A 14,366-nucleotide genomic window follows, 5' to 3' on the forward strand; every position below is an offset into this window, starting at 1 on the left:
TCACCTCCGCGCGCCGCGGCACCCTGGTACCCGCCGCCATCGCCGCCGCCACCGCCATGGCGGAGGTGAAGGTAAAGCCGGAGCTCCCCGACGCCGTGGACATAGAGAACAGGTGTGTCCTGGGCCCGGCCCGGCCCGGCCCGGCCCGGCCCGCTGCGTCCCAGCGCAGCGAGCGAGCGGTGGCGCCAGGTCATGTCAGACCGCGCCGTCCATCCCACTGCCCTTCTCCGTCCTCATAAAACTTGGTTCTTTCCCCCCTCTCCCCTCGGGGTTACAGCAGCTTCCTGCCTTCGGTTTCGCGCCGCAGCAGAACCTGGTTTTAAGCTTGCTCTTCTCCTCCCCCAGGATCATTGAACTGTGCCACCAGTTCCCCCACGGCATCACGGACCAGGTGATCCAGAACGACATGCCCCACATGGAGGCCCAGCAGCGAGCCATGGCCATCAACAGGCTGCTCTCGATGGTAGGCCAGCTCGGCTTCCGCGYGTTGCTCTAGCCGGGCCGGCGCGCTCTTCCCGCCCACAGGCTGCCTGGTAGAAACCTGCAGCTAGCAGATTGTCTTTGGATTTAGTGATGTAATGCCCTCAAAGTTGCCRTAACCAATTAAAATTTATCTCAAATCTCACAGTTTCTATTCAGTAATACAAGATTAACGTGAGTGTGCGAATTCACATGAATTTCTAGGTTTAGGAAACTACTACTAAGAAGTGCTACATTTGTTTCTAATGTTTTTCTCAAGAGTGACTTACATGTGTCTAGAATTCTGTGGTCTTTTCCCTGTATACTAGTTTGTATGCAAAGCGGAATGTGATACTGTGCTGTAACATAACACTCCTGAGTGCAGTTGTAGTTGCAGTGGTTCATCAGGTGTTAAGACAGGTAATAATGACAAAGCCTGTTAATGATGGGGAATGAATTAGCTAGAAACAAAAAAAGGATGTTAGCCTGTGYTAACATCCATGTGAAGCCCTTTGCCAACCCTCTCATAAAATTGCAGGGTTGTGGATTACTCTGATGACAAAAAAGCAGGTGAAACATCTCGAGGAATTTTTGTAACTCTTAGAAATTTCCCCCATCTCAGGGGCATTTCCCTTTATTTTATCAGGACCTAGCTTAAGATAAGAGTGAGGATCACAGCCAACAACTTCTGGCCCATATTCAGCAATAGATAGAACCAAGTCTCAATAGCTTCTATGTGGTGTGAGCTTGAATATCAGCTAAATGTTCAAGTTCTTAAAGATCAGCATTCCTTTCAGTTCATTAGGTAACTGCTTCATAGGCAAGTAGAGTCAGGAGAGAAAACAGACTGGGTGGAGTGGGTGGTGCAAAGAAGCAGCAATTGCCTTCTGGGAAGACGGGGTAGTAGAAAGTGTCCAGATTGATAAAGTTTCTTTTTGTGAGTTGTTTGTTCTGTTTGATTGATTTTTCTTTTCTTCATAAGCAAAACTTGAACAGGACTGCAGTGCCTGGTGCTGCAACTAATTTAATCTGTCTTTTCATTTTTTCTGCATATAGATATGAGGTTTACAAACACAATGGATAAGAGCTTATTTTCTACAACTTTTCAGTGGGTTGGCTAAATTTCACAGGGAGGCTTCAGTGATAGTTAACTCTCTAGAACTTGCTTAAAATAGATACCTTGGGAGTAGGGGGAGAGATCCAATACTCACATTAAACATGGGAAGAACTGCAGTGAGAACAAGCCTTAGCAAGCATCAGGGACTTCACRTGAGGTAAGTACTTCACCTGTGGAAAAGCATCTAGTAGGGTCATCTTGAGGTGTTAGCTCCAATCAACCACATAGTGCAAATCCTTAAGAAATAAGGCTGTAACTATGGGGAATAGATTAGCTAGCAATGAAGAGGTAAATATTAAGCTTATGCTCTTATATGCATTTATGTTCTTGGCTTGTCTAATTGCTTGCTTCTTGCTTCAAAACAGGAAATAAGAAATTGCCTAGTTCAGTCGGATAGGACACATCCTGTGTATGACAGCTGTTAGTAACTTGCCTCAGAGTTATTGGCAGTCCTGACTGGCACTTTCCTAGTGATTTTTATTTATTTATTTTAAAAAAGCTTTGCTACTGGAAATCATAGTTTTTCAAGTCTATTGTTCAGTAGAGCTTTAACTTGGTTTCTGTGTGGTCATATAAATGAGCATTTTGGTGGAAAGCAAGAGAAAGGCACACTGTACAGAGGTGAAAGATAGGAAGTGAATAGATATTGTGGGAAGAGGCTGGAACTGTATTTATTATTTCTAATAGCTGAGGGTAAATGGATACTTACAGGGAAAAACATATTTGAGTGTATTGTTTCTAGTGGCTGGAAATGTTAGTTTTCCTTTTTTTCATGCAGTTGACATTAAATAAGGCTTTATGTTTTATAAATAGTTTAGAAGATTCTTGCTATTTTCTCAAACATGCTGTCTAAAGTAAAATATATACTCTGTGCCTATCTCTCCTAGGGGCAATTGGACCTTCTCAGGAGCAATGCAGGTCTCTTATATAGAATCAAAGAGTCTCAAAATGCAAGGTAAGCCTCATATTTGTTGGATAGATGTTTGGAGCACAATTCTGTACTTCATGTGTTGCATTGCTGAGAAGACACTCCCATCTTCATTGGGCTGATGGCCGTTAACGGAACGTAATTACTCGTTCCAGAAGGATACACTTAATTACCCTGAGCTGATCCTGAAAACTTTTACATATAACACTTTCTACTGAACAGAGGTTACTATGGAGCTAGAGCTCTAACTTGCTAGCAGAGTTCCCGATGTGGCAATGTGATCTTTGTATGCTCAAGTGAAATCCAGTTGAAGTACRGTCTGCAAACTGGTTCTGTGGCATTGCTCAGGTTTCAGGATTGACTTTTGTATTTGTAGCTGTTCCAGGAGATCACTTGATCTGCTACTCGTGCCCTTTATTTTGTTCATTAAAATTTACCTTCAAACCATRTTTTCTGATGTCTGTGTAGATTTGAGTAGGAGATGCCTAGATTTACTTCTAGGAAGGAATACGCTCCAAACTTATCTGTACTATGCAAGCAYCTCACTCTTTCAAATGCTTTAGAAAAAAGTTACTGAATTCAGGCTTTCTCATATCAGTGAAAARGCAATTTTCTGATTTGTCAGCGCTTCACTATCCCTTTGTATATATGCCTTGTAGAGAGTGATTATTCCAAATTATGCTCTGTGCTGTTTGACCTTCCATGGTTGTGCTAGTATGTGACTCTGAATTTCCCACTATTATGGCAAAGAACAAGTTGAGTGATTCCTGTTAATCACTTTTCTTTCATAGTGTGTGCTTTTCTTTTTTTACYGTGGCTTCTCACTGGCAAGCTTGTCTTGATCAGGAGAGGTTTACGGTGTCATGTATTGTATTTTGCCAATAGGTGGCTCATTGTGTATTTTTTTTTCCCATTGTGTATCTTTTTTTCCATGGTATTTGTTTTCAGTTTAAAATAAATCCAAATCCTTCCAGGCTTTACGGACTTTTCAAAAACCCTCGTGTCTGTCCTGTTTTTACAGTAAAATGAAAGGCTCTGACAATCAAGAGAAGCTGGTTTATCAAATTATAGAAGATGCAGGCAACAAAGGTAGTTTGTTCAAAGCTGTATTTGTGAATGCTACTAACTCTGTTTATTTATAGATAGAACTGCTTCTGTCCAAAGTTTTAAATAATTGTCCAAACAATACACATATAAAAACTAGAATGCCCTCAAGAGGACTACATCTAATATTTCCTGTATCTCCTTTTCTTTTCTTCTTTTTTTTTCCTAAAAAAAAGACATGTTTCTCCCTAGGGCAATGATTTGTCTTGGCTGACTTTTTTGCTGACTTTTTCAGAAGTTTTGGAACATGAATTATGAGATTTTTGTATGGGAGTGTGACCTGAGAAATCTGTGCAGAATACTTACTACTTTAAAGAAAACGTTACGTCCTTACCAGGTTTCACAGATGTACTGCCAGCAGAAACCACTGCTAGTAACTAGGCTATTCYGGTGTTCTTTTGTACACTACACTTTAGAGGGGACAAGTAGAACTGATGGTAATGATTCTGYTGAAGCAAAAACTTGTCATTTGAAAGTGCAAGAACTTTTCTGTGGTGTATCCTGTTAGCAGTGAAATGAGGTCTACATGCAAGAGCTTTCAGAGGAGGGGTAAAGGACAGTTCTTTGTTTCGGCAACTGCAGGGATCAGGGGTGCATTGCTTGACTTGCAATATTGTAATGTGTGTTTTGGGGTTTTTTTGATCACAATGAATCATAGAAATGAACCATTTCTGCTTGTATTCATTTCCATTAACTTTTCTGTTTTTAAACAGGTATTTGGAGCAGGGACATTAGATACAAAAGCAATCTGCCTTTAACGGAAATCAACAAGATACTGAAAAACTTGGAAAGTAAGAAACTAATTAAAGCAGTTAAATCTGTAGCGGTGAGTAATTTGTAATTTATTTTATTTTTTTAAACCATTTGAAATATTTGCTGCACACTGTATGTTTGGGCAAGGCATTGGGGGCAGAGAAACATGAGTTCTGCATCCACCTTTGACTATGCCCCAAGGTTTAACTTGATTTGTATGTATATGTAGTGTATAAAACACTAAATATAAAAAATCAACTCTGACCCTTTAGAATGCAGGCTTGAGTTGTAACAGATCCAAAAAACTATAATGTTTATTAAATAATCCACATACTCCTAATAAACTGATTAACTGAGTAGTGAACTGATAAACACAGCATTATTTGTATACAGTTCTGTTATTCTTCACACCATTGGTAATTACACACCATTATTATCAAATTGCAGTTCTAGTACTCTTAATTCTTTACTACACACAACTATTATTATAGTTCTGTCACTGTTCACTAGCCTCTCACACCACTTAAGAAGCTGCAATTCTGTCACACTTTTCTCTGCCCTCCCACACCCGGTCTTTAGGACGTGGACCTAATGGAGAGTCTCAGGGGTTGCCTAAAGGGTTTCCCTCTGGCGTCCAAGGGGCTTGGGTCCACAGGTCGGCCTCTCTGCATCTGTAGACATCTATGCTCCTGCTGTTAGCAGATCCTGTCCTCTGTTGTCTTCTGACTGATTTGATACCTTATTCTCATTTTTTGTTTCTGGATCTTCATTTTCACCATCCTTGTACCACTCTTCCTCCATCCAGTTTAGGACAAATGAATGCTCTCTCCTGCAGCTCCTTTTCTTAAATGTTCCTCTCTTACAGATTTTTTTCTTTTTCAGCTATTAAAAGCTGTTGCACTTTTCTTTTACAGGCATCAAAGAAGAAGGTGTATATGCTATATAACCTACAGCCTGATCGGTCAGTGACTGGGGGGGCTTGGTATAGTGACCAAGACTTTGAGTCTGAATTTGTCGAAGTGTTAAATCAACAGTGCTTTAAATTTCTACAGAGTAAGGTGAGTGCTACTATTAAATTCATCTTCCATTTGTTTTGCCCAACAATACCTTTATAAAGAAAACTCCTGACAGAAAAGGCTTTCTATAGTGTTTTCCCTAAGTGTTGGCTGTTGTTATAACTGGATCAGCAAATCTCTACTGGATTTTTACTTGTTTGCCACAGCAAGTGTGGTGATGTTGCATTTCAATAAATGCATATTTAGCACCCTTTACCAGGAATGAAACCTTCTGTCTCCAAGGCTCAATGATGAGACAGGTAGCAACGAACAGAGGACCAAAAAAACTAGCAAAAGTCATAGTTTTCCCCTCGCAGCTTCACGTTTATGAGAGGGCAGATGGCTCTAGTTAGTCAGCTCTTCCTAGAAGGCAATTCTTGCTATGCTAACTGCAGGAGAAGCCTGTTCCCCATTAGCTCAGTTGTAAACAAACTGCATCATTTCTCTGTTCAATTAAAATACATTTTTACCTAGCACTAAGTACAGCAGAAACTTTTTAAAAAGTAACAAAAAAATGTCAAGAAAGCTCTGAATGATGATATTCCTTCACATGAGTCTAAATCACTGCACCATCATATGTAAATGAAGGTATGAAATGTATGAAGGTGCACTATCATATGTAAAATCGTATTTGGCTATGCACTAGTCTTAAGGACATGGYTTTAAATGTTAAATAAAAAACATGTTCCAGAAATGGTTTAGAAATCAACTTTGATACTTCAGTCTGCCTGAAACTAGACTATGCATATCTAGAAAGAGGCTCTTGATAAGTACTGACTATAACTTATCTTGCCTTTTCCCAGGCAGAAGCAGCTCGCGAGAGCAAACAGAACCCCATGATACARAGGAACAGCTCGTTTGCCTCTTCCCATGAGGTGTGGAAATACATCTGTGAATTGGGTATCAGTAAGGTCAGAATAGATTCATCTTGCTACTCTCAACATCATGAGTCTGTGACTAACTGCAGGAGTTGGGTCCTTCAAATACTAACTTGGTGTGGGTCTGATAAGTACTGTAGAAACCTACTGTTAGTGTAGGTGACGGGCTTTGCTGCTTTACTGCTTTTTGAGGGGAATGAGTGATGTTGCAAGGGATTCCAGGATAACTGTACATGTGGATTTTCAAAGTTGTTCAAGAGATTTGGTATCCGTATTATTTAATCAATTTCACTTTAATAATCCGAACTAAGATACATTGTATAATTTCTCTCAAGTTTGCCTATTCACTTCAAGTAGTTTTAGAAAAAATAAAACATCGATTATTGGTCACTGTCAAACTGATGCATCTTCAGTGGTCTGCCTTTTCTTCTTCCACAATGAGTTTCACTTTAAACTCGAAACAGATCATACTAGGATGTTGCAGACCCTAGAGGAGCATAGGGGAGTTTCTGGGAGGAAACCAGGGCTAGTGTAATCCAAAAGTGCTTCGGAGGAAAGGCATTTGTTTCTTCTTCTTTGTATCTGCACAACCCTATAAAGTGCCAGTGGGACCTGTACTTTTATGTGGGCAAAGGTAGGTAAGGATTTGTCATTCATAGTGTTTGCTTTTGTTTCTTCCTTGCAGGAGTTTACTGACATTCGTTTTTTCCTGTATTTATCTTTCAAATTGATTCTTAGGTAGAGTTGTCAATGGAAGACATTGAAACCATTTTAAATACACTAATATATGACGGAAAAGTGGAAATGACTATTATTGCTGCAAAGGAAGGCACAGTAGGCAGTGTGGATGGACAGATGAAGTTGTACAGAGCTGTTAGTCCTCTCATACAACCCACCGGATTAGTCAGGACACCCTGTGGACTCTGCCCTGTAAGTTACTAGTTTTRCGTATGAGTACGTGGAGGCATCCAAATACTGAATACAATCCTGCAAATACACAACCAGTTAATACCAAACTTACGCCTGTGACTGATTCCCATGGGTTAAGCCAGCTRTGCTCAAGGGGATCATCACAGATGMCTTAGYTAAGGTCTAAGAGGCAGATGCTTTAGTTTAGGCCAGGATGTTGCCCACTGCTGTGCTGTCTCTTCCCTGCACTTCATGTGAAAAGGATGCTGACACATTTAGCCTGTTTCAAAGTATAATTTTTTAAGATACATTTTCTGATCTCAAGTTTGTTCACCTCTTTGCATGTTTTAGCAAGCTAATTTGTTTCTGTCTGGCTTTTGGTCTCTTCTGCACTGATTGCAGACTGATATGTGGCTACAGCTTACCAGTGCGTCCATGCATTATTTATTACAGTGTGGTCTGTTTTGCTTTATTTATGCTCACTTTACTCTTCCTCAAAGCTGGAATTGGACTCCCTCAATTTTGGTTAGGCCAAAACTGCTGCTTGCYGAGTGAGGAAAGAGCAGAAAATACTGAGAGCATGTTGCTTCCAATTAGACTATTTGTTGCATATAATTACCCTACTGACAYGGTACTTTCTTTTTCTTAGGTTTTTGATGATTGCCATGAAGGTGGTGAGATTTCTCCATCAAACTGTATTTATATGACAGAGTGGCTAACGTTTTAAAGTGGGGGAAAAAAAACTATAAACTGGATCAATTCTCACTGCCAAGGTGATAAAGCAACTTGCTTTTTATCAGTGGACTTTTAAATTTTTGAGTGACTTTAGGACATGGAGTTACTTTCTTTTTAACTACCCATAAAGCAGCAATACATCAAAGAAGACCAGGGCTGAAGTGGAAATGTTGATCCACTCTTGCACAAACACACTGGCTCGTTGACTTAAAAAGTGCCAGGGAACAGCTGGGTTGTGATGAATCAGTTCCAAGGATTATGTCTAGTACTCCACAGGCAGTTATCCTGAATGAGAGGAAATAAGCTCCTGCCAGTGGTATTAGTCTGAAAGCAAAGTTTGGGATCTCGGTCTTGTCAAATCTCATTAACGACTATTTGCAATCAGCTAATGAGTGAAGTCTTAAAACTGACACTTTTCTCCTGTGTGCAACCATCTAATTGGAAATGAAGAATCTGATGTGATAAAGATCCTAAATACATCAAACAGCACTCGCTGACACCTGCTAATTTATCCTGAAAACACACTTTGATTCATTCTCACGTACATCTGTGTTTCATATTCTCCATTGCTGCTGTTGTCTGCTGATGAGTSTGTTAATAATTCCCTTATCAATTAGAGGATCATCATGTGATGGATGTRCTCTGGCAGCTTCACTGTATGAGTAGATATGTCAGCTGAAATTCTAAATAGAAGTATTCCGGAAAGGTGCATATTCAGACTTGATATAGGCATATCATCAGAAAGCACGATCTTTTCTTTCTGTGGTGTAGAGCCAATTCTTTTTTCTTTTAAATGCGGTCTCTTGGCTCCTTCTCTGTGTGACTCTGCAGTGGTGACTGGTGATAATTTCTAGAGTGTGTTGTTGTCATGAGCCTGCTGTCCTTAATGGTGTCCAAAGGCGTGCTGGGTCACAGACATGTTCTGAAGACAGAGTTTCTTCTAGTTTAGTAGGACTGTGGATACCTATCTGGGTAGTGGAAAGGGGTTCTACTGCCCTTTGAAATGTACGTTCAAATCCTRCTTGGGAAGTAAATAGATTTTTGCACCGTGTTAGGCTACTCCAACTCTTCCTTAACCTATAATCAAGGAACCACTTAGAAAAAGTCACCTCCCTTCTCATAAATGGAAATATTGTGCATATATGGCACAGTCAGCTCTCCACCATCCAGAATAAGAGGGCTGAAGTAAGGTACTAGCAGCCAAGCCAGTGCAGATGCATGAACTTTGCAGAGCCAGCTTCATTCCAATACAACCAATTACTCAGCTCAAATTTGCTGAATTCAAGCTAGCTCTGTAGGCAACTGCTCAGTATTTTCATAAGATCCTCTCAGTGCTGGGAAACTATTACTGGATCAAGCACAACATTGGACCCATTGTACCTTGCTATTTGCAGAATTCCATATCTGGACATAAGCTCTACTGGATGCAAGCCAGCTAAGCTAGCTGCTGTGTTAGAAGAGGTAGTGGTCAAACACATCAGCAACTGAGTTTGACAGTCAGTATGTTAGGTAATCTCACCATGAATAGTAAACAGGCTAATAGAAAGAGATTTTGGAGGACAGTTTACCTAGCTGGGGTGGGAGACTTGATACCAGTTATTTCAATACTGTCCAGGAATTAGATTGCCTCCTTGTTTGGCAGCAGCTAAGCATGTTGTCTCAGATGGGAGCAAATAACTAAGACTGATAAGCTGGCATGTCCATGGAGTGGGTTTGATAACATGGCATTAGCTAGTGGATCCACCCAGAGCCTGCCCTTTCTTTTGTTGCAGTGTTGCCTTTTGAGTGAGATGGGTGCACATCTCTATCCARAGAGGCAGAAGAGTAATTTAAAATAAAAGGAAATGTGGGGGTGAAATTGAGATGTTTGTTTCTCCTCTGCCTTTTTTTTTTTTTTTTTCCCTTTTTTKTCCACTCAGCACACTGAAGCGTGAGGAAGGCCTTCAGGCATCTGTTACCTTGCCGAAGATAACTTTCGTTGAAGTGTCTTTTATCTTCCTGCTTTCAGAGAGGACCTAATACAATCAGTCCTGAATCCTGCTGCTGCAGAGATAACAAGCTGTTTATGCTTGACTTCAGCTGGAAGATGGCTTCCAGGGAAACAACACATCTTAAATATGCAGGAGTGTTACCTTATGCAGTATGACTATATTYGCTTGCAGAAAGAAAAAGGAGAGCGAGCTTGTGGTCAGTGAACAAGTTTAGGAATTGGATAGCTGGTTTATTAAGCTCTTTCAATCATGCTTCATTTGAACTAGGTTTATCTGGTGACTTACCCAGCACAATCCAACATCTGTGGTCCCTGCAGCTTCCTAGCATTGCAGCTGTAGCATGACTGCTTGAGTTGGGGGGGGGGGGGAAGAAAGTGCCTATGGAGAAAGGTACAGCAATTTTRTTTTCTTCTCCAGGAAAATGAAACCTATTTAAAAATAAACATATATTGACGATGTGTATCAATATGACTGTATTGAGCTATCTGTAAGTGAACTAGAGGAATGATCTTTCTATCGTTCTGGTTCTTCATGAACTTGATTAATCACCTCTGTAATTCTTTTTAAAAGAGGGAATTAATGCTAAAAGGTAATATAAATTCTTTATTCTCCTTTCCTCATTGACTCCCTTCATTTTTCTCTTCTATTTGACAAAACTGTCTCCTTCACACATGAATTTGGAAACACAATCTGTTCATTTCCTCATGCAAACCTCATGCAAGAGGTCACACTTCAACCCAGCAGGGACCTTGTAGGTCCCTTGTAGGGATTCCCTTGTAGGAATTCATTCCTATTTTAAGCCCTAGGTCCCTTTTGTAATTTTAACCAGGCTGTCCTGAAAGGTCCGTTAATTAATGGAAACTAACAGTCCGAAGGCAAGTTGGAGGTAGTCACACCTCAAATGCTATTTTCGCATGAAATCAAGTGCAAGATTGCTTTTGTTTCTGAGAGAAACATTAACTACAGTACCAGGCTGTATTGTGAACTGAAACAAAAGTACAGCTAGCAGATCCTGTTAACACTTCTAGCCTTTACAGTCCACAGTTTAAATCATTAATATTAAAGACAAACTTGAGGCTTTGAGAGTTAAAACATTTACCCTGTGGCTCACTGGCTTTCCTCCCACCCCCCTTTTTTTTTATTTTTTATTTACTCCAGTTTTAACTCTCACTTTGTTGGAAGTGTCAAGTGTGATGGTTGTTCATGTGGTGTTTTCAAGTGCCATCTTCTGCCTGATCTTGGTATAGCTTCTACGAGGCTCCAAGAGGAAAACAGAAAACTTTTAAATCCTGCTTAGTTTCCTGYTCAGCCTCAAGGTGCAGAGTAGGGTTTTTTTTAGGGTGAATGAGGACGGCAAGTCTCCAATTGCCGCCAAAACATTTCCTATTTTGAAATAGGTTGTAGACATCTTGACAAACAAGGTTGTCCTCCACAACACATAGATGACCTCATTGTGCTTCGTAGACAAAACCATGGTGGCATTTCCAGCTATGAGAAACGGGCGGCTGGGCCCTTAGTTGTGCTGGGCCTGTCTTAGCCTATGAACTGGAGGGGACAGAAAGGTGCTGTGAGGAGCTCTACAGATGATGTCAAAATACCTGTTGAAACTGCTCTTTTGCTCTCCGAAGAAGTTAATTATTGCACTTCGTGCAGTTTTCAGGAGATCCTGGAGGTGTGTGTAGGGGGAAGCTAAGCTCAAAGTATTCCCCATGGGTTGATAGATACAGAAAACCTTGGGGCTTAGGTATTAGCACCTGCTTACACACTTTTATAACAAGCCTGTGATTGTTCTAGGTAAATTCAAGAATAAGGAAAACTTTTGCTTTTGCTATTGGTGGTTTGTATAGAAATACTGGGCTTTATGATTCTCTTAGAAATTTGCAATGGCTGAACAATGTTTTGGTTACTCTAATGCTAACAGGATGGGTAGAGTATGGMCCGAAGCCCTGGATCCCAGTAAGACACTGTGCTTTGCTTTTGAAACAATCGTGAGGAAGATGTAAAATGAAAGCCAAACTAGTAAGTCCAGAAAAAGCATATTTGCTTGGCCTCTTGCTAATATTGCTTGGAGAAAGAGTCCTGGGACTGAGACTACAAACAACTGAGTAGTTTAAATTTTATATACTTTAGCGTAGAAGCACAGGTAGCATTCTTTCCCATTTTTTCTTCCTATTGGATTTCTGTGATCTTTCTGCTCATGTTCAGCTTTTACACACACAAATTTAATCCTACCTCCTGGAGAACCTACAGCTTGCCCTATGTCAGAAAGCTAGGAAGGCAAAATTATTTCTCAGCTCAGACAGCAGTCTAGCCTTGGAACACTGCTCTCCAGTGTTAATTGCTCTCCACTAGCAAATACTCCTTTTACATCCTGGAGAGAAGGAGTGGCAGTTTCCTCAGGTATTCTCTCATTAACGCCAATCAGTTTGTGGAATTTGGTGCTCTGAAAATGTCTTCTCTCTGTATATCATTGTGCAGTTCTGCTCCAACTCTGTCATCTGCTTCTTGCTGTCCTTTCCAGAGAGGAAAGAGCTGTCTGTGGGTCTGAACTGCACAGAAGTCCGAGGGCAGTTTGTTTTGATCCTCTCCCACTGCCAGGGCCTGTTGAAATACCTGGAGGGGCACAAAAAACAGAGTTAAAAACCTCTTCCTTATCTCCTCAATGGTTTGTTTAGTTTCTTGATATTTCTGGTATAAACTCTTTAATAGCACAGACTGCAAGCTGGGAGCAGTCACAAATTTTATAGGTGCTTGAAGACTCAGAAGAGGTTGCCTGTTTCTTATGGCCAAACAGTCCATTCTGGGCTACGCAGTAATATTTAAAACACGTTTCCATTCCTCATGGCTTATTACATGTCAAAGGTTGCCAAATTTCCTAYGCATGGTGTACCAAAACCTTCGTATAGCAAAGAACGTCGTACGACCTGTCCCACGTAGCTGAGAGAGCAGAAAGGAAGGGGTGCTTTGAGAGGAGGTGACAGTAGTTCTGCATGACTCTAGCATGCAAAGGAGGTGAGTTGGGTCACCGAGCACCTCAGCGCTCTGCACCAGTGCAGCTCCTGCACACTTGTATCCTTCCACACACRTGGTTTGGATTGGCTGGCAAACATTGCTAAGCTGCATCTCTGATTGTGCACATAATGCTTTAGACATAAACCTTTAGTCTGTGACTAAGCCACCCAGCCTCCTCGAGACTCTTCTGAGGAGAAGTTTGGAAAGCAAGGAGGTCCATTCTGAACCTCGTGACTAGTAGCTCAGTCTCCTCGACAATTTTGTCTGGCCCTTCCCTCCATGCAGTAAATAACCAAGTGTACCTTGCCTTCAAATCTTGTTAAACCACTGTCTTATTTACCACTGARCTTTGTTAAACCATTGTCTTACCTCAATAAAACATATTGCTGCTTCTCTCTTACAAATGAAGTGCATCACTCATCTGCCACAAGGACTTCCTCATGGAGTGAGGAAACACTGTTGCCTCAAGCCAGCCATAAAGGTAAAGCAGGCTCACGCCTATTTTCTGAGAATAGCACGGGAAGAAAATCTCATTTACCTGGCTCGGGCATATTTTGGAGTAAATACTGGAAACGTATCTGAATGGAGTGCTGTCAAAGGGTGAAAGTTCTCAGAGCAAGCAAGATTAGGCAAATGTTATATTGGTCCTTTTCAAGCCATCAGTTTTTAGTCGCTTGAGCATAAAGAAGCCAGGGTAAATTGTTAAATAAATTCAGTGATGCATTACAGTTACTGTAAGCACGGAGAGGATTTAGCAGCTGTGAAAGTGCACGGCAAGCTCTCCCAGGCCAGTGGGCACACTTTAAAAATTCACAGAGATTTGAGAGTTACTCCTGATTCACTCTTCCAGCAGCGTCTACGCGGGGTTTCTTCTTCGCTGCCAATGCTCGCGCGCGCTCGCCTCTGGCCTCTAGTTATTTTTGTGCCGATATTCTCTTCCCCCACGGCAGATAGATCCCTACAGCTGAAAGCACAGCACCGACCAGTTTCGCGGGGAGCGACGCCAGGCACGTTTCACAGCTGACGGAGCTTTCTCGCTGGGCGGGGAGCTCCGCTGGACCGGGGGTAACGCCGCGACCTTCAGGCTGCTTTCTCTGCCCTGCAGACCAAACGGTCCGCCGGGAGCTCCCCCGCGTTTTCTTTCCGTTTGCTGCCAGTTGCGGCTTTTAAAAGAGCACCCGCAAGCCCGTGTTATCGTGAGAGGAGAGGCGAAAAGCCGCCGGGCGCAGGCGGCGCGGGGACTTGGGCCAGAGCCTTTCCCCGTAGGGTGCCAGTGGGCAGATGGAGGAGGAGGCTGCCGGCGAGCCGGAGCAAGCGGTTCTGCGGCGACGGGGGGAAGCGCGAGGGAGCGCTTGGGTTCCCAGCCGGGGGCAGTGGGGCCGGCTACGGTTACTTGTTGCTCTCGTTATAACCCCCCACCCCCCG

The 14,366-nt window shown here is 41.9% G+C and overlaps 1 protein-coding gene across 1 annotated transcript; it reads left to right on the forward strand.

Moving 5' to 3' along the window:
• Positions 1-21: 21 nt before the first annotated feature.
• POLR3F (RNA polymerase III subunit F) lies at positions 22-10,395 on the forward strand. Its single transcript, XM_085315979.1, has 9 exons — positions 22-112; positions 346-463; positions 2,464-2,531; positions 3,526-3,593; positions 4,322-4,434; positions 5,276-5,419; positions 6,220-6,327; positions 7,033-7,224; positions 7,853-10,395. Exons 1-9 carry the CDS (start codon positions 57-59, stop codon positions 7,928-7,930), a joined length of 945 nt encoding a protein of 314 aa, XP_085172105.1. The 5' UTR covers positions 22-56; the 3' UTR covers positions 7,931-10,395.
• The last annotated feature ends 3,971 nt before the right edge of the window (positions 10,396-14,366 follow it).

Source organism: Rhea americana, unplaced genomic scaffold (genome assembly GCF_003343005.1).
Source record: "Rhea americana isolate MKP2758 unplaced genomic scaffold, rheAme1 scaffold_445, whole genome shotgun sequence".
NCBI classification, from domain to species: domain Eukaryota; kingdom Metazoa; phylum Chordata; class Aves; order Rheiformes; family Rheidae; genus Rhea; species Rhea americana.